Consider the following 24,457-nt stretch of genomic DNA (forward strand, 5'->3'; position numbering starts at 1 on the left):
ACGCGGTTAAGTGACGTCACCGGTCCCACCGCAAGCGTTCCCGAACGCTTGCGGTGGTACCGAGACGACCGATCCTTGTTTCTGAATGCACCCTGAAAGTTTACCTGATCTTAATAAAGTCAGTCTTTCCCGATATGTTCCCAGCATTTCCCAGAACACACTGCGGCTAGTTTTTAGATCATGCTATATTACGATTCCAGAAGGTAGTTGAAAATAATGGCCATCATGTTGAATTCAGTTTGTAGCAATATTTATTTTTAAACCGTCGCAAATCCTATATGTGGGTAGGAGCTCCTTAATCTTAACGGTAACTGTATCACTAAGCCGTGGCGAGCGGAGCGCATTGGAAAACAAGACGTGAGTAGGGGCCGTGGTAGCCCGATCAGTAGAGTGTCGGATTCGGGGCCGGAGGGTCCTGAGTTCGAACCTCGATGGTCGAAGACCCACCGTCGTCATTAAAGGGGACTGGGCGACGTTAAATATGCTCGTGGTCTCAATGTCCTCCAAGTGAAACGATACCTCTGGGGGTGCTAGCACCAGGTAGCTATTAGCTCCTGGACTAGTTCTAAATTCTCATTAACTGTTCGATCCGGTGATGGTGCCGCCATCTATCGGTATATAAAATAATGGAGGCAAGGCGCTTAGTATGCAGTCCTCGACATAAATACAGTTGTAGTCAGTTGTGACTCTGAATAGCAATAGGAATAGACGTGAGTACGGTGCAAGACGCTAGTAAAAGATGGTCGAATTGTTCAGACGTGCCCTGGACACCGAAGTTTTACGTTTGTTTTCGTATTTATGTTCGTATATGTATGTTCTCATTAAATGTGTTTCGTCTACTATTTTCGTTTTAATTGGAATAAATTCACACATATATATGATAGCGAATGATCGAATAACCCTCCTCACGTCAACAACAATGAAACTCACGTCACGGCATGATAATTTGATAATATATTTTGGTAATGTTTGACATGCAGGGAAATGCTTTAGTTTGACGAGGCTGAACTGGATCCTGTAACTTGACTGTCTTACTGGTAGGATTCATTTTAGGAGAATGAAGAAACGAAAAAATTGTCAATAATGAGCGCTACCTACTGGAGTTTAGAGTTAATCCACTGGAGTTATGGTTAAAATTTCAATCATTAAAATATGACCAAGTAGGCAATTGCTTTGTTTAAATGTAGAAGCAATTTTCACCCGTCATACCTTGACGGGCGATTTTTTAGTGCATAATAAGTGTGTAAGGCATAACAAAATGCCCTCTAGGGGAGAAATTTTGAACAATTTTTCTATTTCCACAAAAAAATTAAGATACCGTCATTATGTTCTTTGCGAAAATTCGTTTATTTTTGAGCAATAGTTTCGTCACTAGACAACTTTAAAGTAGGGTCATTTAGTAATGACCTAAACGTGTGCAAAAAAAAAAAAAAAAAAAAAGAAAAAAGGAAAAAAAAAGATAGTCTAAAATTTTTCAACAGTACAAAGATGTTTGAGCATAAAGCTAAGTTTAATCTATTCTATATAGAAGCACTTGCACGTAACTCCCTGTAACGTAATTTATGCCAATTAAGCCAGTTAATTCATTAAACCGACGGGGAAAAAAACAATAAGCACAAAAAGCGTTCTTAAAACTGGTATCAAGTAAAATCACTCTTATCTGTCAAATATTACGAACTAATTTTATAAACAAAAAGGTATTAAAAATGAATTTGTCTTTGTTATTCTTCCACTTTTAAAAAATGAAAACCTATGAACTTTTCCTGCTCCTCCTATTTCATTTTTACAAAATAATCATTACGTAGAAACCAAGAGTACTTGAAGAATTCATTTTAAACTCATGATTAAAAAATTTCATTTTGACTGTTCAAAGAATTTAATTTAAAGAAAAAAACAAAACATGTAGACCAAAGTTGAATTTTTTAAAATTTTCTATAGGCATTATAAAAACAATGTAAACTTAAATTTGCAATAATTTACAACGAATAAGAACATTTTTCACGTATTCAACAATTGCGGTTAATTAACCCCACTAGATTTGGAAACCGAAATTTGAGCGAATTTTCATTTTTTCAAGAAAGGCAAATCCCAATCTGAGCTGATTATTAGAAATGCAACATGTTATTTTTCCTTTTTATGAATACGCAACCCTTAAAATGGAATGTACTTTTATTAATTTTTAAATATAGAATATAATTTATAAATTCAAACACTGAATATCATTTCTTCTCAAAGAGTTACACATTTTTAAAATTTAAATACTTTTTAAAGTATAATTTTAAAATCTCCGGTTTTAGCAGGAAGTAAGCTGAGATTTTTTCAAAAATCATTCACGACGTCCGAAAATTTCGAAAAATATTTCGACAACGATTAATTTAAAGTTTCGCTGCGATGTTGTTTGTTTTTCCTCCGAGATCAAAAGCTTTTGTATTTCATTGAACAAGCGAATAAGGCAATTTAGAACAAACTGAATTTCAATGAATTCTTTATGAAAGTTTGAAGTTGAGCTCCTTAAATTTACTACTGAATGCGAAAGATAATTCAGATAAGGACATTCGAGATAAAACTGTTCTAAGAAGAATTATTCATTTCGAGAGAGAATTAACAAACAAGTTTATAATTTTCTGCTCAAGTTTTGATTCTTTAAAATTTTAAAAGGATACAAAATGTATGACGGAACAAGATAAGAGATAAAAATATGAAGACGGAAGAATATGTAAAGTTTTCTGGTTTTATCTCTCATCCTGTTTCACATGATGTGAATAAAATGGTAATATCTAGTTAATGTACAACGGTATAAGCGAGATAATATTTTGTGCAGAGAGACATATACTTGTGTTGTAAGTAAAACATTGCATAGGGGTTTTTAAATGTGTGAAAAATTGTGGTTTTATCAAAATTATCTTATTTACATCGTTTAATCGAAAAACCCCCTTGTAATACGCACGTACGCTTTTAATTGAAACCATATAGGTCGGAACCAAAAAAAGGGCCAATATTTAAAGGTTGGTTGATTTTCGCTGGATTTTTGCTGAGTTAACTTTTTTTAATGTTAGCAATCTTTTTCTATTTGTTAATATCACCAATAAAGTTTATGGAATCAGAAATACATTAGTCAAATTACAACTACTAATTAAGCTTGGCCATTAATATTGGTTAATTAAGCTTGGCTAATTAAGCAAGCCATTGGCAGGTAGTCCTGTTTTACTTTTTTTTTTTTTACAATTGTAAACATGTTTTAAATCGTGGGAAGCCTAGTGGTAATCCATCGGACTCTGTATTGGAGGATCTCAGGTTCGATATCGGAGCCATGGACTATTTGCGGTTAAGTGCAGAATAAATCTGTAGGTTCAAATGTCCTTGTGTCGATTGCTGGACACGTCCCACGGGGGCAGGAAACCAGAGAAAAATTCCATCCCCTGCATGTTTTTGCATAAGTTGTAGTGTCGGAGATGACTAGTAATGCCATCTCTCGGTGGTTATTGCCGTTCTGTTATAGAAAATGATGGTACCTCTAAATAACCACTTCCATGACATTGACAATGGAACCTTCATCGAAAAAAAAATCTTCCATTTAAGATACACTACGTCAACAAGGAAAAAAAAATCCCCACATTCTGAGTTATGTAGCTGGATCTTAGACAAAAGGGTATTTTCATATTCAGTCTTAAAAAACATTGCTTAATAGAGATAGGAAAATTCAGGCTTAAAATCTGAAATGTTTTGTAGAATTGTTTTTTCATTTAATCTGTTAGTTATCTCAAAGCTGTCTATAAGTTTTTATAGTTTTTCTAGTTCCATCTTCTTTATTTTTTTATCTTGCAGGTGCTAGGAGTATCGGAACGTGAATTCCTTGACCAGATGGGAGTCTACTTCGTATCTTTCGTGGGCCAATATGGCTACGACCGTGTTTTGGGAGTCCTCGGTAGACACATGAGAGATTTCCTCAATGGACTGGACAACCTGCACGAATATCTGAAATTCAGTTACCCCCGCATGAAGGCTCCATCTTTCTTTTGCGAGAATGAATCTCCCACAGGACTCACTTTGCATTATCGAACGACAAGGAGAGGGTTTTTGTGGTACACGATTGGACAAATACGGGTAACAATACATTTCATTATAATGATCTATTTTACTATGAACCGAGCTTGAGGCAGAAAATCTTTGCCTCCAGCTCGGTTATTTACTACCGCACGGCGATACCCGTGCTAAGAATTCAAAAGAAGTCCGATGAATAAAAAAAAAATCCACGCCCGCCCCCCTCTTCTGATGTGAAATGGTCATTTCTCTTCAACTAAAATGCGTACACACCTTTTCGAAAAACCTATTAAAGTAAGTCTCTTTGGAATTTAAAATTATTCGCCAAAACACATAAAAAGATAGCCGACCAGCTGGTTCGCCTTTCTATGCAAGCAGTCCTAAAGGAGGGAAAGGGGGGGGGGGGGGCGGTTACTCACAATGCCCAATTTGTCGGGGGGAGGGGGGAAAGCACGTCCACTTTTATGTGAATGTTTTATTTTTTTTTTTTGAAAGTCAGAAGGGGGGGGGGGCGGGTGGCATTGATCACCCGTTGAAGTTCCTTCAATACGGGCCTATCTTTTGCCGACTACCTACCTATATTGACCTCTATATTTATCTATCGATTATGCATACCTACCTCTGATGGTAATTAGCAATCTTTTTCTATGTATAAAAAACAAAGATCATGCGTATTTTTGAAACCTTTTTTTTCTGAAAAGGGTGAAATGTTTTTAATATTACATTGTTAAAATTTAGAAAAAAAAACCGGCATTTATACATTTTGCGGGATGAGCTTAGAAAAAATTAAACCCAGCCATAAAAGCGAAATAAGGGTCTTTTTTTCAAAAACTCATAAAAATACAAAAATCTCTCAATCCGCAAAAAGTTTTTTTTCATCATACTCAAAATTAAATTTCCTACATTTTGGTACAAGAAATATTTTTTCTGGTGCAATAGTTTCGGGGTTTGTGGGGTAAAAAGTACTAAAAACTGCTAAAACTATAAAACATTAAATAGCTTTTTTCTAATTAATATATCAAAGTAAATCATAGCATATAGCCTTCCTCAATAAATGGACTATTCAACACAAAAATAGTTTTTCAACTCGAACCAATAGTTCCTGAGATTAGAGCGTTCAAACAAAGAAACAAATTCTTCGGCTTTATATTATTAGTATAGATTTCGGACTCATGAGTCCATAACAAGAAGGAAACTGGGCTCAGGAAGGCATAACCGGGATGTCGGTATATTGCATGTAGTTCTGTAGCACCCCTGGCTTAAGGACGGTATAACTTACTTCTCAATACTTACTAGAACTTAAAAAAAAAAAAAAAAATCAGGTGTGGCCCTATTGTCGCCATTGAGTGATATCACAAAATTTTGATTTCCAGTTTCTTTGCGGTTTTACTTTTTTAATGACAATTATTATATGATTATGTTAGAGTACTCAGAAATCTTTGAAACAAAACATTGTTAATATTTACAATGAGAAAAAGCAAGTCAATCACGAAAATTTATTCATCGTAAAACTAAAGAAATAATTAAATAAATATCTAAATAAAGGGAGGGTGAGAAACTAAATGAGAGTAACAACGGCATTCAAAAGTTCACGTGGTATAAGACTGAACAAAAACCAACTACAAGAATTAACTGTTTTATCAAAGAGAAACAATACATAATGAAATTTTGATTTCTATTTGCTTTTCAACGTCTATAAGAAGGATAATATAGTTTATAACAATACTATTAAGGCAGTGTACTCAGAAACCTTAGAAGAAATGTATTGCTAATGATCCCAGTGAGAAAAAAAAGATAACAATAAAACTGTATTCATCATCAAAAATAAATGAAAGAATAAAGAAATGAGTGAATAAAAAGGGAATGGAAAACCCACCCTGAGTTGGAACGTTATTGAAAAGGAAAACAACATTAGTTTCCCAGAATATTTTTAACTACTAAGTGAGAATTATTTAAAAAAAAACTCGATTTCTCAATTTATTCAATTAATAAGGAAATATAGTTCATGCGAAAACGAGCGTAATGAGCAAACACACAATCAGGAAACTATTGACACTTTTCTCGGAATTGAAAAGAAACACCTTTATTAATGAAAAAAAAAAACAGAAGTTTCAATAATAAGAAAAACAAAAAGCTCTTTTGACTTCTCATACTTTGAAGCACACAGTAAAATTACAATAATAATTCGGAATCTCGGTAAAAATTGTAAACAGAAAATACTTTAAAAAAATGTTTCATGAAAATAATGATTTTGTATTACATCCCAAGAAAAACTTACTTCTTTCGTAGAAGCTGGATATCAAATACACCGCAAACGTTAGTGAATTTAGAAGTTTATTGAAAAGTAATCGTGCATTCAACAGTCAAAAATTAGTCTTTTGTTCATATAATTAATCTTAATGCATATTCAATCAACGACATTGATAAAAATTGCTTCGTTGCATTTTAAAGAGATTTTTTTTTTCTTTCTTTCTTCAGACTCAAACAAAGCTTGTTAACAACTATGTCTTAAATTAGTTAAAAATGTCGGGATTCATTTTGATTATATTAACTAAAATTCGCCGTTTTGAATGCAGCGAGGCGTAAACTATTTATGTATTTTATCAAAATATGATTGAAATACTTTATCAGCTGTATTTTCAAAGGAAATGTTAATTAAAATACTTGAGGAATAAATTAAAATGTTTTCACGCGTGCTATTTGTTCATATCGCAACACGCTACTATAGAACTACAAAAATGCAGGTATTTTTAGGCAATATTTAAAAACTACTAACCTATAGAATTAAAATTGCAATTGATGCAATAAACTGTTTCATTTTCATTCATCATAAATATTTAATTATACATGTTAGTATGTTAGGAACAAATGTGCGAAAAGTTAAACATTAAATTAGTATTTGTTCACTAAAAAAAGGAATATGAAATGACTTTGCCCCAAAATTATTAAACCTAAGCATTGACCTGAAATAAACGTTGAATAGTTTCTTAATGGAACTATTAAAAAATAAAAACCTGTTCATTAATGAAGTATCGTGGTTGGAATGATAGTGGCGTAAGAAATTCTGAGATAGCTTCGAGTCTCTCTAAAAGTTTCGTACATTTAAATGTCTGAAAAAAAAAAAGAATTTTGACATCTTGAATTCAAATTATATTTTTCGCAATCACGAGTGTGAGTGTGTGTATGTAGGCGTGTGTGAGGGGGTATGTTTGTTTGTGTGTAAGGGGGGGTGTATGTGTATGTGTGTGTTGGCATGCGTGTTTGTATGTGTGTGTGGGTAGTTGTGTGTGGGGAGGGGGTATGTTTATGTGTGGGTAGTTGTGTGTATGTGTAGGTATGTTTGTCTATGTGTATATGTAGGTGTCTGTATGTATGAATGTGTGTGTAGGTGCATGTGTATGTATGCGCGTGTGTGTGTAGGATATGGATGCAACCTGGAGACTGTTTTCGCTAAAGGAGCAGCATCGTGAGGCGGCCGACCGACGGTGGTGCTGCAGAGGGAGGGGGGGGGATAAAATTATAGGAATTCAAAACTGTCACAATAAGCAAAAATAAGCAATCGTGATAGATCAAGAAAAAAAATCAAGGCTGCGTAAACTTTAATTTCAAGGAAAGAACTTGTATCCAAAGATACTTTTTTTATTCTGCACCAACTTTATCGAAAGTTACTTGTGGATTAATTTAAAGTTTGCTTTAAATGACTTACAACTCTATCATTCTAAAATTACGATGAATTTTATAGAATTTGTGTAGTATAAATTTGACAAGATTTATGGGGAATGAGGTTCCGGAGACTATACTGACAAGGGGGCCTTGGCTCTCGGCGGCCCAGAAGGAATGTTATGGAGTGTGCTCTAATCATCTGCATGGAAACTGACTCATGCCACTGTCATTCTCATTAGAACAGCAGTTTGGGCTATTGGATAGTTTACGTGAGTTACTATAGTAGGCAATATATTTCAGTATTTTTCTGCGCAATTAACAGATGACCTAAATAGAAACCGAAATCCATGCTTGAGTGAATTTGTGCAATTTTTAACTTACGCGACTATTATTTTAATCCATCCAAATGTAAATAATTCAAAAGGTTTTGTTTAAAATGGGACTTCTCATGATCAAGGTTCGTAATGAAATATTTTAGTGTTGAATGAAATGCAAGATAATCACACTAGTCGAATTTCAAAACTTGTGAAACTTTCAAAGGTATTTTTTGAACATACCCTTTAGTTCACACAATTTTTAGTATAGAATGTTTTTCTGCATATAATTTTACATTACATGTGAACGATAATTGTTGTAGTGTACAGTTTTATAAGAAATATTTCTAAATGTTACTAAAATTTTTCCACTTACCATGGAAAAAAATTCCGAGAATCTATCAATCAATTTATTCCTGCATTCAAAAATATTAACCAATTTTTTGTTTATTACCTATGATTTCAGAGTCATTATGTATAGCTTTTATAATTATTTAATTTAAAAGTAAGCAACAACTTGCCACCCCCATAGCCTGAGCTAAGGTAGAATTGCAATGAAATACTGAATAGTTCGTTGCTCTATTCACATACTGCAGTCTCAACCTTGTTTGAGATCGTCTATCCGGAATAGCTATAGCAGCCGTGCAACAAACCTTGTATGAAAGCCAGTGGCGTACCTAGCATGGATGACGCCCGGGGCGGTAATTTATGGTGTCCTCCCCCAAACAAACAACACAGACGGGGGAAAAAAAAAAAACCCATGAAAACACATAAAATTCGAAAACAACTATATTTGTAGTGTTACGAAATTTGAAGTGGACTAATGTACAAAAAACAAACAAAATTGGAGGGTCCGGGGGTTTATCCTCCGGAAAATTTTCGAATTTGTAGTCTTAAAAAGCATTTTTGCTTCATATTTTTAAAAAACTTGCAATTCCACTTAGGGTGTAACTTTCCAGACCGATGACAACCAGAGCGTACCGCCCCCGCCCCCCCCCCCCGTAGTAACGCCACTGTAAAAGCTGAGATTACCTTCACAATACTAACTAAAAGGATTTCAGCACACCACTGACAGGCTCAAAAGTTGTTCACAATTTGTTTTTTATTTTGAAAGTAATTTCTTTAAAATGCATTTTTTAATAAAAATGAGTGAGTTTCTTTTTCAGGAAGCTGAAAAGTAATCCAGTCACTTTTAAACTCTGCAAAAACAATTTGGCTCTGGAAAGGAATATAAGATAATTTTCTAACGAGTTTAAAAAGGACTTAATAGTCTTTAGTAAAAATATGATTACCCACTAGCTTTAACTTGCTCATAACAGTTTATAAACTTTATTCTCACCATTATTATTTTACAATGACTGCATATGAGGCAGTGAGAAGAAAAGGGATGCAAGTCACAAAATTAAAAATTTGGAGAAAACCGGTACAAATAGTAGGGAAACCTCTCCTCTGCCTTGAGGCAGAGATAGTATTAGTAGCCCTGGTAAGGTGCTGCTGAACAGCATGATTTAGAAAAAAAAATCAATGAAAGCTTACCTAGAACCTTATGTTTAAACGTGTTTTACTCAAAACTTTAAAATGTCCACTTACATCCCTTCGTTTCTCAATGTCGCATATATGTAATAAAATGTTGTGTTTTATTCGAATTTGTTGTTTTAAAACTGCGTTGCAATATTGTTGGTATATTTTACGGTTTCGCTCGGGGGGGGGGGGGGGACAGAAAATTTCCTGCATAATCCTAATGGAAACACTCAGAACCGAAAGTTACTCTAATATCTGTTGTTTAAAATTACTTATAATGCTATTTTAGTCAGTAATTTTTCCTTTAAATGATTTTAAAAATATTAAATTGATTGCTTTTGACGGAAAAGTTACTTTGGACTTTAGCTACGAGTTTTAGCAAAGTTTCCATTGATTCATAATTTTCATTTCAATTCAATAAAAAAAAACTTAAAATTTATTTCAGAAAGCAACTTAGGGATGCAACTGAGTTCAGATGCACACACGTGCCTACAATAAAGCTCCTTAGCTCGGAATCTTCTTATGAACAGCCCCATCTGATCAAAATTTTCAAGACACCCACTTCGCACTAATTCGAAACAAATCATTATTCCAAGGAAATACTTCCAACATCCTCACTTTAATAAACTAAGTATTAAAGATGTGGAAACCGTATGACTTCCGCACCATTTTTATGACTTTAAGATAGAATGGGGAGGAAATATATTACTATAATTTTTGTTTATATTTAATATGATGAAAGGGAGATGAACGAAAGGCATGTATACTACTGCATCTCTGTTTACGAGTCAAATAGTCAGAGTTAAATGGTGCATTTGCATGGGAAATGCAGTACACCGGCTTAAAGCGGAGAATAAGGATTTCCAATAAAATCCGTTTACGTGGCAACCTACAGTTCTCCAATACTATTCTGAACGAAAACTTTGGTTAGGAGTAGGTCGAAAATTCCACCTGCAATGGTTCTTTTCCCCCCTATGAACAGGGAATTATCTTATTGCAGTTTCAAAGAATCCCCAATGAGCTGTATGTAAAAGAGCTGTTCAAGGTGCATGCCAAAATTCATGTATTTGCATCATTCTTCCATCATGTTGAAGATGATAAAAAAGTGTGTCAGCGTATATATCTATCGATAAGTGAATCTACCATTACGCAAAACCTTCCTATTTGCGTTTGTAATACATCAAACAACTGATATCCAAAGTTAAAGCATATTACCAATAACCTAAATTAGTGTTGCACTTCAAACAAATCTTCCATCTTGATAATAAATTACCATCTTTCATTCTGTTTTCTAGTATACAAGTTTGCACTGCCAATAATGTAATTCAGCGTTTCATTTCAAACAGATCCGTCATCTAATTATGAAATTACCATCATGCATTGTTTTTCTTATAGCCAGCATGTTAGCACAACCAATATAACGTAAATTAGAGTTCCTTGTGAATTAGATCTCCCATTGAGATAGGTAATAAAAACTTTGACGTTCTACGTTTTATGACCTGCATGCCTACTGTTTGTACTAGCAATAATGTATCTCAGTACTTAAAACCTATTAGCCAGAAAGATAAGATATTACCATCAATTTTTTTGACCTACATTTTGGTATTACCAATAACGTGAATCAGTTTCTCATTTCAAGCAAATCACCAACAGAGTAAGTCGGGATATGACGCCCGTCTAAGCAGAAACGGAAAAAAACCTCTATGCTTAACGAAAAATAAAAGATTAGGTCCTGACGCTGTGTAAAATCTATCATGACCAAAAACTACGAATTAAACTTTTTATTGGAAAAGAAAAAATTGCTGCTTTAGGGTTCATTACAGACAGTTTTTTCCACTCCGTTAGGTTATGTGCCCCGCTCCAGGCAACATCATAAAACTTGTTATGATAAGCAAAAATAATTTAAAATTAACTGAGTTAGTGCAAATCAATACAAAACATACTATAAGTGACAAGATGAAACTTCAAAATCAATTTTATTCTAGCAAAATTAAAATGTAGGAAAATCTGTTAAAAAGTGTCATCCTTGCTTTTAGTTTTGCTATAAATCTGTGATTACCTCTAAACATTCACTGAAAATGACCGTACTGTATGCGAAAAAGTTCTTTATACACAAATGAGGCAGTGAGAAGCAAAGGGATGTAAGTGGCAAAATTAAAAATTTGGAGCTAGCCAGTACACATGGTAGGTGAACCTCTCCTCTGTCTTGGGGCAAGAGATGGTACTAGTAGCCATGGTATAGTTGCTGCTATGCAGCATGATTTAGAAAAAAATTCAATGAAAGGATACCTAGGATGTTATCTTTAAACGCGTTTTACTCAAAACTTGAAAATGTCCATTTACATCCCTTTGCTTCTCACTGCCTCAACTACTCTTGAAAAAGTTAACACAGGCATACTCTGTTGCTGAAATCGTTAAATAAATACATGTACTGGGGCGTTTTACCTTTCGAGGCGTGATACTTCGACTTGCTAAACCGTCACGCGTTTGCTATTCTGAATGTTTGACCACAGATAGTTCCGAAAAGTTTAAAAATCATGATAAACATTCATATTTCTTAGGAAGTTGGCCGTCACTTCTACAAAACAGAGGTAGCCATCGAAGTTTTGAAAGAAGAGACTCTCTTTGACACTCTACATGTGACCATGCGTCTAACTTTCGACAACAGAGCTTTCTTCAGGACCCTGGCTGACCAGCGTCGTTCTTCATCACAGAAGGGTGGAGCAGATGGAGCGATGATGCCTGTTAGAGCTTTCATGTTTCTAGAAATCTTTCCGTTCTGTGTGGTGTTCGACGAAGAGCTGTTAGTCAAGACCATCGGGAATAGTCTCCAGGCGGTGATGCCTGATATCGTGGGCAAAAAACTGACTGCCGTCTTCGATCTCGTGAAGCCGCTTATAGAATGCACGTGGGTGGCGGTAAGTGTTCTTTGTTATTGTTAGCAGCGGTTATTACTTCATCTGCATCTATCAATTAATGCTCATGTGTTAGTATTATACTGCCGTGGGCAGAAAAAGGGCAGTAGCTGAAAAATTTCCTTTTTTTTAATGTTTTTGTCATGTGTTATGTTTTAACTTTATTGTACAAGCTTGCCTATTTAGTTTCCGCTACAAAAAACTCTGTAAATTCTATTATTTCCTTGTTCTTAGTATGGAATCCAAACCGTTTCTTCAAACATCTCAGCAATACATTTCAGCAGTTAATGCCATTTACCTGCCCACGGCAGTGTGGCTAGTTACAAGCCAAATTTTCAGAAGCAGCTACGACACACTATACATACACTTCTAAATTCAGGAAACTTTTATGATAAATATTACTGTAAAACGGAGTAATTAGAGTGCAGAAAGTTTTTTCAGAATTGTACCGAAAAAAATGAACGATTGCAGCGTCAACTGATACACCACGCGATTACAGTACGAAAGCAGCTAACACCGTATTTCCTCTAGATCAATGTCGCCAAATAGTATAGTGATCAGCAAAGCCGCCTACTAGTACGAAGTAGGACTCGACCGATACATAGGCCTGGCCGATGCTAACTTGCAGGAAACATCGGCCCATCGGCCTTAAAAAACATCGAAAAGCCGATGCAATTGGCCGATGTTTTTGAAAAAAAAAAAAAGGACCTTTGATGGTTTTTTTTAAAAACAAAGTAAAGGAAGTTACTGTTTTCATACAAAATTGTTTACTTAAATTTCTGTATGACACCCCTATCAGTCACCACCTGAAAGAGTTTTTAATACTGCATTCTTAGGTACCAAACAAGTTAATTATTGCTTTGTTTCTTGCAGCTGGATGTACGTATGTATCTCTCATAAGTTATAACTCAAAAATGGTAAGCTGTAGAAGAATAAATTTTCGCATGTGGGGTGTGCGTTAGGGTGGATCGAAAAAAATGAAATTTCTAATCTTAATTTGGAATACCCACCAAAAGCTGTGCATGTGTAAGAACAATACACATGTAAAATATTATCAAGTTTGAACAACTCCTTGAAGGTCCTACCAAGGCTTGAATTTCCCCAAAAAGAGGAGAAAATGTCAATTTTTCCAAAATTTTTATAAAAATAATAAGGTTCAAAATTTTTGTTCTAAATACCATTAAAATGTTTCCTTTTAACACGCTTTTCATGTATCTTCAAAATTATTTATATTCTTTGCAGTATTAGGTTCGCACACAAATTCGTAAAATTTCGTGAAATTTCCAAAAACTGACTTTTTTCAAGCCTTTTTGTACATTGCAATATTTTTCTTTTAAAGTTCAATTTTTTTTGCAATAACTGCAGAATGCAATTTTAAATGGAAATGAAGTTATACTTTATTATATTAACAGCCCATCATCTACGACAAAGAGCGTAATTGCTTCAAACTGGACCAGTGGTAAATTATCGCACCTGTCTAGCAATTTACCTATGGGTCCAGCGAAAATTCACATGGACCAGCAGTTTCACTATCAAGTAATGTGAACAGGTGACGCAAAGGCTGCTCGTATGCAGTTCGCAGATCAACCATGGGACAGGATTCCAATTTTATTCTCTATGGTCGCAATTGCACCGTTCTTTTTTCTGGTATTCGTGGCCGTGCCATCACAGCCAAAAGCTAAAAGATCCTTAAGGCTTAAATAAATTTTCAGTTCAAAAATCACATTGCTGTCGCGACATGCTTTTCTGTTCCAGAAGTTGGCGTCACATAACCCAAATAAAGAGAATTGTATTTTTCAACCATGGGTTCCTCACTTCTGGTTCTTCTATGGTATATGTCTCCAACCATTTTTTTTTGTCATAGTTTTGTCTTCTCGGCTATCGAAAAATGTACTTTTCAAACCCTTTCACTTCTAGTTTGCAGGTTTTGAAGAGAAGCACGTACTTCGTGTGTGACACCTGTGACACTTCCGTCGCTGTCTTCGAATTTTATTCCTATCAACGACTATAAAGCGATAATTATTTGACGCAGTACCAAAATCTTGTAATGCTTCTGAAGCAATTGCTGCAGCACATCGCACATCTATCAGAAATGCCGTACTGGTAGCACACTCTTGATAACGTTGGCAGAGAAAGCCTTATTTGTTCCACTTTTGAATTGACATCAACACCAAAAAAAGATGATGGCTCTGTTGGTGGGAGTTGTAAATTTTTCTTCTTCTGGAATTGAAACAAAACTTTGCTGTTCCTCATCAGTGTTACTACAGCATCTCGTTACGTAAGTGAAAATCTGAAAAAAATATTGACCCTGTCATTCAACGAAATGCCTATTTTTGCCACCCGGAAAATATTCTCTTAACAGTGATTACTGATGAACGAGATACATCAGAGAACTGACTTGGCGAAGATTTTGAATGTCAATAAGAGACTTCTATAATTCATGGATTAACTTTAATGCATCAGACTACTCTGATGTTATCAACCGGCAAGAATGTGCAATATAACTGCCACCCCTCTTTTATTTTAGCTGGCATATCTAATGAAAGTCTTTAACAATAGATTGAAAACACCAACGCCGATTTTGCGTTTGTTTAGTTTCCCTGTCACACTTGGTGGTAGAACGCTGTGCTAAAATGGTGACAGAAGCTTCTTTGTGATTAGTCAATCGGCAAGAGATGGCTTCATATGAGCAAAAATCAAATCTCGAAGTATCATGTCTTCGTTTGAATCAAAAAGAGATTTCATGAATGGATGTGACGAACTGACTATTTTCTGTGGCTTTAACTAACTGATACTTTTCAAGTCCCTCATTTTGTGAAATATTGATGCTTATATGTCAGAGCGACTGTGTGTGAATAACCATACATTCTTTGTAACCAATGCACTTCCCTATATGTTTTTTTAGTTAATACAACTAAATCATTTTGATAGTTTACTTCTAATGTAAAATGAATAATACATTTATACTTAATACACGTGGCTCGGCAGATGGAAAAGGTAGAATGGAACTCGAAATGCAGCCACCTCTTTTTAGTGGATGCTGGGCTGTTAATGTAATAAAGTTTAATTTCACTTCCGTTTAAAACTACATTCTGTACAGGTGTTGTAAAAAAGAAAACTGTTCTTTAAAAGAATATATATTGCAATGTGCAAAAAAGCTTTAAGAAAGTCAGTTTTTGGTTAATTTTGCGAAACTTAACGGCTTATGTGCGAACTTAATGGTGCAAAGACTGTAAATAATTGTGAAGATACATGAAAAGAGTGTTCAAAGGAAGCATTTTAACCGTATTATAACAAAAATTTTAAGCACTAGTATTTTCATAAAAATTTTGGAAAATTGACCTTTTTTTCTATTTTTGGCGAAATTCAAGTCGTAGTAGGACCCTCAAAGAGTTGTTTAAACTTGATAATATTTTACATGTGTGTTGTACTTACACATGCACAGCTTTTGGCAAGTATTCCAAATTAAGTTCAAAATTTCGTTTTTTTCGATCCACTCTAGTGTGCGTACGTTCCAGTTGTGCACTTCCCTTTTTGTTTTCGATCGCGTGTTCTGAAAAGCCTGTTTACTCATTTTTTTGTGGCTATTAATTACTTATTTCAATGCAAAACTAATATAGCGTCTCTGACTGATGATCATTTGGTGATATATTACCGATTTAGAGACCATGGAAACAAATACACTCTCAAAAATGGACTTTCAAATTTGACGAAATTTTCTTCGTTTTTGACGAAACCACTTCCAGGGATATGCTCCGAGCGAACATTTCGTCAAATTGAAGAAACTGCTTTTGTTAGTGGTTTGAGGATGCGAATTTCGTCAAATGTAACAAAATATTGCTTCATTCTAGTTTCGTCAAATTAACAATCATTTTCGTAGTTTTGAGAGCATTAGTTTCGTCTAATTAATTTCGTCTTATATGAAAACATTAATTTCGTAAATTTTTAAGAAAATTTAATTTTCCTTTCTTTTTTTTTTATCTTGGAGCACATTAGTTTTTTTTTTTATTTTTCAGAATACAGTCGAACCTCGTTAATTCGAACTCGCTTAAAACAAATAACTGCTGAAATGAACTTTTTTGCAATCCTTGTCTTATTGTTTATTGTTTTTCGGATAAAGCGAACCACGTTTTTAAACGATTTTAATGGTCCCTTTAAGTTTGTTATAACGAGGTTCGACTGTATTTTATAAGATTCGTGTGCGTGTGATCAAATCGTAACTTCAGAAGCTTACCACCGTAGTTTCCCATTTTAATGCGTATAGTCACTTTCACATGCCCGTCATTTATGGGATCAGGGGGTCAATTGACGCCCCCCCCCCTCCCGTCTTGATTTTTGAACATTCATGTTTTTACACATGACTGGACGTCGTTTTACTTGGTTTTCTGTAAAATTTTTATTGAGTACAGCCTCTTTGCCATATTTGGGAAAAAATTGAAATAACGGGCCTGCAGCCCCCCCCCCCCCCATAAAAAAAAAGACAAGTAATTGTTGAAAAAAGAGGCACATAAAATATGTCAAGTAAATTTTTATTTATGGTAAAAATGCAAACAAACAACTTCTTTAAAAAGGTAAAACAAATCATTGCAGATTAAACTCCCCATGGTAACTAATTAAACCCCCATAATGGGGTTTTTTCTTCAAAAAATCTAATTTTTGTCGGATATTTTCCAAATTTGGCAGAGAGGTTCGTTATTGGAGACTCGGGAATTCACACAAGGTCGTTTATGTCTCTCTATGTGTGTGTGTATGGGGGGGGGGGGGACAGACAATCCCGCATTGAGGGTTCTCGGTATTAAAAAAAAGTTTTTGTCCGATCTTTTTAAAGTTTGTCACAGAGGTTTTTAGATGCTCTAGAATCACGCAGGGTAGTTTTCATGACTTTATAAGGAGGGGGGGGGGGGGGGGTCCTTGAAAAAATCTAGTTTTTGTCGGATTTTTCCAAAATTTGGCACAGAGGTTCTTTGATGCCTGGGGATTCACGCAGGGTAGTTTTCGTCCCTCTTTGGGGGGGGGGGGCAACCCCTATGGTAGTTTTCCTACAAAAAATCCAGTTTTTGTTGGATCTTTCCGAATTTGGCACAGAGTTTCGTTATTTGATGCTCAGGAATTCTCATAGGGTGGTTTTCGTTCCACTATGGGGGGCAACCCCCATACGGGGGGGGGGTCTTATGAAAAAACAGTTTTTATCATATCTTTTCCAAATTTGGAACAAAGGTCCTCTGATGCTCGGAAATTCACACATGGTAGTTTTCAACCCTCCATGATGCGGGGGGGGGGAGCAACCCCGCATTGGGGGTTCTCCTTATATAAAAAAAAAGTTTTTGTCCGATCTTTTCTAAATTTGCCATAGAGGTTCTTTGATGCTCAGGAATTCATGGAGGTTAGCTTTCGTCACTCTATGGGGGGGAGGGGCGACCCCGATGGGGGTTTTCCTTGAAAAAAATTCATTTTTTGTCGGATTTTTCCAAAATTTGGCATAGAGGTTCGTTCATTCATGTTCAGGAGTTCTCATAAAGTAGTTTTCGCGCCGCTATGGGAGACAACCACCAAATGGGGGGGGGGGGGGTTCTTATAAAAAACCAGTTTTATCAGGACTTTTCCAAAATTGTCACAGATGTCCTTTGACGCTCGGGAATTCCCGTTTTCGTCCCGCTTTGAAGTGGGAAACCATGTGTGTGTCGGGGGGGGGGGGGTTCTTATAAGAACCCAGTTTTCGTCTGATCTGTTCCAAATTTGGTACATTTGTCTTTTGATGCTTGGGAATTCGTATATTGTAGTTTTCATCCCGCTATGTGCGCCAAACCCCACAGGAGTTTTCCTTATAAAAATTCAGTTTTCGTCGAATCTTTTCCAGATTCGGCCCAGATATCCTTTGATGCTGGAAATCCACATAGGATACTTTCCCATGGAGTAGTATTCATATGGGGTACTACCCCATGTGATTAAAGGACCTATGTGCCAAACTAGAAAAAGATTTGACAGAAGACTGGATTTTTGTAAGGAAAACTCCCCTAATGAGGGAGGGGGGGGGGGTGCCCCTAAAGCGGGAAGAATATTTCAAACTGTTTGGACTACATCGCGATGCATCGCTACATCGCGATGTAAGGATGGCGATGTATCACGATGTAGAAATTCCTACATCGCCCTGTCCTACTGGAATATAAAAGTGCTACTTCCTCAGCAGACATTGGGTTCTGGAAAAATAAATCATGTGCCACTTTTATGCACAGTTACATCGATATATGCTCGGGAGAAATTTGCTGAAGATTTTCTTCTTCATTGCATTGCATGAAAAAATTCCAGAAAAAAAAAAGATTTTTATCCAACTTATACCACAAATTTCAAAGAAAAAGTACAATAAAATGGACAACTTTAAGTTAGTATATCTTTGTTCTAAAATTAGATACAGAAAGTAAAATTAGATTATCTTAAGAAAAAGTTTACCATTTTCTTTTTCCAATCAATTATTTGTTTTATTAATTTTGCTTGTATGTAGAATGTTTATTAGGCCAAATTTATGTTTAATACAGGAACTTTATTATTGCATGCATTTCATACTTCATACTTTGAAAACAATTCTGTGCCAAAATTGCAAAAGGTATTTGAAAAGATGAATCTTAAAAAAATGCAGATATGAAATAAATCTTTTGGTAAAATTAATTTAGTGTAATGTTTGTTAAATAATTATAAAATAGACCTTTACTTTTTACCCCTAAATTTTTATTATTATTTCCAAACATGTGTAACATGAAATCAATGTATAATATACGAACACTCTGAATATTGTTATAATTATGGAAAAAATCTTCGTCTGTCTTGGTTATGATTATCTCCAGGATGTTGGATCCATCCTAAAAGAGTTTTAAAAATTAAACATATGTATAATAAAAAAATGTGTAAGTCCATTGGTGTATGCCCTCATGAACATTGATCTTTTTTCTATTTCGAGGCAAGTTTTACGATTAAATGCAGTAGCTTATTTCTGAAATAAAGCATTTTTCCACAATTTCTTTCAAAATTGTTCCACTTTAGTTAAAAAGCTACGATCCTCTTGTGACTTTAAGGAGCATCTGATTTCATTTTCATATTCTTCAAAATATGATTATTTCGACGGTGACAGCTATTTTTCCAAGCAGATTGCAAGAGTGAGTAATTTTTACAGCGGATGGGCATAATTTTTATTTAGGCAGACAGACAATGATTTCTCTCAGTTGGTATCTGAAATTAATTTCTGAATAGCGTTCTGGAATTAGAGTTTCTTCAATTTATCGACAATCAGCATTACTTAGCCATTATTAAACTAGTTAATTCCTTTGCATATCAAGTAGTGAATTTTCATTTTTTTTTTCGAGCTATAAAAAAAAAATCAAGCGTGCGACAGTTGTTGATCTGCGATTTTTTTTTAAATTTATTTTTTATTTCAGCCAACAGCCAAAATACACCGTTTTCTCCCGACTTTCATTTTCAGATTTGCAGTTTTCTTGTCGAATGTTTTCTGAAGTACTCCCTCCACCACAAATTAGTTCTATTAAAATACTAACAAACTGAGTAGTACTGAAACTGATGTGATTATGATTTATTTTTACTTTTTTCAGAAATTTTATTGTGTTATGTTATCAATAAGTAACATTTACTTACCGAGCCTTACCTCCTTAAACCACTACCGAATTGAAGTCAAAAACCAAGGGCTCCAACACTCGATTAATTGATAGTATAGTACCTTGAAATCTTTAAAAAATATTCAAACAAAATCATAAAAGCGTCAGAATTAATCACTGGTACAAAAATATTCAAACGTCGCGCTACTAGTTTGAGACGGAGGGAGTATTACCAAGGAAGTATTACCTTTTCCCCTAAGCATATTTGATTTCTAAAATATGTAATTTTCACGCAGTAAATAAAAAGCACGCCAAGGGAGAAGAGTTGCAAAAGACAGGGGAAACCCAATAACATAGTGTTTTCTTTGTTTTTGTCTTGAGAACTAATTGACAGATATCGATGGATTTTCTTCATTGTTTTTTTTTGTTTTTTTTTGATTATCCTTTCAATTTTTCAATTAAAGTATAGCTGTTCGGTTAAAATTTCAGATATTTTACTTTGCATCCAGCATTAATCACAAACTGTAATTTACATTTGGATTGATTGGTAGTTCATCTATAAAATGCTTCTTAGTCTGGTTTCATGTAGACCCGGATTTCTCATTTTTTGTTGACAATACCTTGAAACGTGAAATATGGCAATAAAATTAATGCTGCATTAATTTTAGCCGTAGAAACTATGTATAATAGAAAAACTCATAGTTATCACAAATCATGTAACACAAATTGACATAGAAAAACTTATAAATTTAGAGTATTAAGTGTGGAAATAAACAATAAAAAATGCTTATCATTATTATTTTCAAAACATGCTACTATATATGTATTTTTTTTTAATCGAGGTTAAACATGAAAACTCTATTTTCATTAATTTATTTAATTTGCGGAAAAATTGAAAAAAATGTTGAACATATTCTGCTGAAATATCAAGCACAAAGATAGAGTTCTTTACGGAAATTAATATCTTCTCTAACTTAAAATGATTTGTATTAAATTGATATTTACTTTACTTCATGTTTTATGCAAGTAAAAACGAGCTGATGTGTGCCTCACATGACTTCCTTTTACTCCATTTTAATGTCATTTTCCCATTATTGGCAATTTTAATGTGATTCAATAGTTTAATCTCTAAATATTAAAAACGATGGCCAAATTAAAACCAGATAAAAAAAAAATCGCCAAATTTTCCGCCAAGTTGGCGACAAAACTTGGCGACCAAAAGACTGGCGATATATCGCCAAGTGTCCGCCAAATTGTAACACCACTTAAGTTTGCATTGATATTAACAATGATTTCCCCCCAAAAAGGTGCAAAAGACCCCCTTAGGAACATCCGAAAGCAACCAAAAGGGGAGGTGCACAACTAGACCCCACTACGAGTCTATGTACCAAATTTCAACTTTCTAGGACATACCATTTTTGAGTTATGCGAGATACATACGCACATACGCACATACGCACATACGCACATACACACATACGCACATACATACAGACGTCACGAGAAAAGTCGTTGTAATTACCTCGGTGATGGTCAAAATGGATATTTCGCGTGTCTATACATTCTTAGGCACTTTTCCGCATGTGGTCGAATCGAAAAAAAAACTCAACATTCATTTGGGGGTGAGCTAAATGGAAATTAAGGGCGATTTTTGAGTGAAAATTTTTTCGCGAATACAATACTTCCTTTTTTGTAAAAGGAAGTAAAAAAGACTCCACAAATAATGAACATAAGCACTAATTGCTAGAAACATCTGCCGTAGGGAAAGAGATTATATAAACAACACGGGGTAAGCATTTATAAGTCCTGTCTACGAGCATAAAACGAGCTGATGTGTGCATCACATGACTTCCTTTTACTCCAATTTAATGTCATTTCCCCATTATTCGCTATTTTAATGTGATTCAATATTTATTCTCTAAATATCACCAACAATGGCCAAATTGAAACCAAAAAAAAAAAAAAAAAAACCTCCGCCAAATTTGTCGCCAAGTTGGCGACAAAACTTGGCGACCAAAAGACTGGCGATATATCGCCAAGTGTCCGACAAATTATAACGCCACTTGAGTTTACATCGAAATTAACAATGATTTCCCCCCAAAAAGGTGCAAAAGACCCCCTTAGGAACATCCGAAAGCAACCAAAAGGGGAGGTGCACAACTAGACCCCACTACGAGTCTATGTACCAAATTTCAACTTTCTAGGACATACCATTTTTGAGTTATGCGAGATACATACGCACATACGCACATACACACATACGCACATACATACAGACGTCACGAGAAAAGTCGTTGTAATTACCTCGGTGATGGTCAAAATGGATATTTCGCGTGTCTATACATTCTTAGGCACTTTTCCGCATGTGGTCGAATCGAAAAAAAAACTCAACATTCATTTGGGGGTGAGCAAAATGGAAATTAAGGGCGATTTTTGAGTGAAAATTTTTTCGCGAATACAATACTTCCTTTTTTGTAAAAGGAAGTAAAAAGAGGATATCATTTCGGATCCAAAAGCTGATATAAGCGATTTGCATTTATTTTTTATTGCATCAAGCGCTTTTTTTCCTCGAGTTTCATCGGTTTTATTCAAAGATTGCTAAACAATTATTTTAAAATATTTTCTACAAACACTTTTGTGTTATAAAGTTCTTGATACTTTTTGATTATTAATTTCTTCAAAATCATATTTTATTTTGCTATTAAAATATTTCATGTAGTTTTGTAATATTGTTTACCCAGTCCAAAATATTAATTTTTTACTAATGGGTAGAGCAATATTTCATTGAAAATGGTAAGTGTACGAACACTTTTGGGAGCAACTGTATAAATTATAACATTGAATAAAACATTACATGTAGAGTGGAAGAAAAAATATCAATACTTATTGGGGAATGGGTACATATTTGTTTAAGAAAATAAAAATGCACAGTGAAAAAAATTTGAACTATTCAACTAAAAAATAAACTTTGTTTTACAGAATTATTTTTGTAAAATTCATGGAGAAGAATGAAAACACATAACCATGCAATATATTCAACGTTGAAATTAAAAGCTTCAAAGTTCCATGCCTTTTATAAAAGCGCTGTATTTATCATCTGCGTTAGTTTAGCTACGGTGGAATTTTTTTTGTAAGTTTAAATTTGTACAAATTCTGTGGTCATGTTTGACATTTTTTTAACGAAATAAAGGAAGTACGTTTTTCGAAACTAATGTCAATAAACCAACATTTCATTTTGCAAATAAAAAAAACAACGCTAGTTAAGCCTAACGTGGAGGTGACTCAAAGTTAGTTCAAAAAACACACAGAGTTCTAAACCTAATCGAACGGTTCGTTTTCAATTTTAATGTGTTTTAAACACAACTATAAACACAACACTAAACAAAAATGTAACAATAAATAAAAGAAAAAGCACATTGCTCATACAAATTTTAATAAATACTAACCTTTTTTTTATGATTCCTTTAGGATAATTTAACGAGCAAGTACAAGACTGAAACGAAAACTCCCAGAATGCACTGCAATATGACGAAATCGGGACGAAATAATTTCGTCAAAAAGTTGAGATTTCTGGTTTTGTCAAATATCACGTGATTTGGTGACGAAAGGATCGTCGAAAATAACGAAATAGTGCTCGAGGATTGCCAAATCGTCAAAATTGAGCGTTTCATTTTTGACAGTGTATGAGATGGCGAAACCGGTTTTTGTGTCATTTTATTAGATTCCCGTTGAACCGACGGTAATTTTTAACTTTTCGATATTTGTAACATGAATCACAGTAATGCAGTCTTTTCTGTATCGCTTCGGCGGAGTTACAAGTTTGAAGCCCGTCGAAATACATTTTGGGGCCCTATTTTTCTATCATAGAAGTTGTAAAACATTTATCAGAAGCATTTTTGTAACTCCTACGGTGTCCCTGTGGTTATGAGGTCTTTCGCTCAATTGCAACATTTGCTATATTTTATATCCGCCACTGCACGTCAAAACAAACTCGGATGCAAGTTTTGAAATAGTTTTTCTGCTCAATGTTTATGATTATTTTGAATTCTATTATTTATGACTATGTTTTTAATTTCCGAGAACACTTGCGTGCCCCTCCTCCCACTCCCTCAATTTCTGAAATGAAACTCTAGTTGTACTTCTGAGTTGTTTAAAACTAATACCATTCATAAAATTAGCGATTTTTTTTCCAAACTTTATCTATTGTTTAGGAAGACATTAGAGCATTAATGTAAGAAATTGATTAAAGACGTTTTGAATAGTGACATAATTCGGAAATCAAAGGGACTTGAATTTTTTCTTCGGAGGTGCTGAAGTAGATTCGGAAACTCTTCCGAGGCGTTGGTGGTTGCGGTTCTGTACTAAAACGAGCTAAAGTGTGCATCACATGACTTCTTTTTAC

At 34.6% G+C, this 24,457-nt stretch overlaps 1 protein-coding gene across 1 annotated transcript in view; it reads left to right on the plus strand.

The window, feature by feature from the left end:
- The window catches only part of LOC129226777 (soluble guanylate cyclase 88E-like), a 162,598-nt gene that overhangs the window by 36,132 nt on the left and 102,009 nt on the right, over window positions 1-24,457 (plus strand). Inside the window, exons 2-3 of the mRNA XM_054861406.1 lie at window positions 3,826-4,104; window positions 12,101-12,457. Of these exons, the coding sequence (XP_054717381.1) occupies window positions 3,826-4,104; window positions 12,101-12,457 (636 nt within the window). The remainder of the gene's footprint in view (window positions 1-3,825; window positions 4,105-12,100; window positions 12,458-24,457) is intronic.

This window comes from Uloborus diversus, chromosome 7, assembly GCF_026930045.1.
Source record: "Uloborus diversus isolate 005 chromosome 7, Udiv.v.3.1, whole genome shotgun sequence".
NCBI classification, from domain to species: domain Eukaryota; kingdom Metazoa; phylum Arthropoda; class Arachnida; order Araneae; family Uloboridae; genus Uloborus; species Uloborus diversus.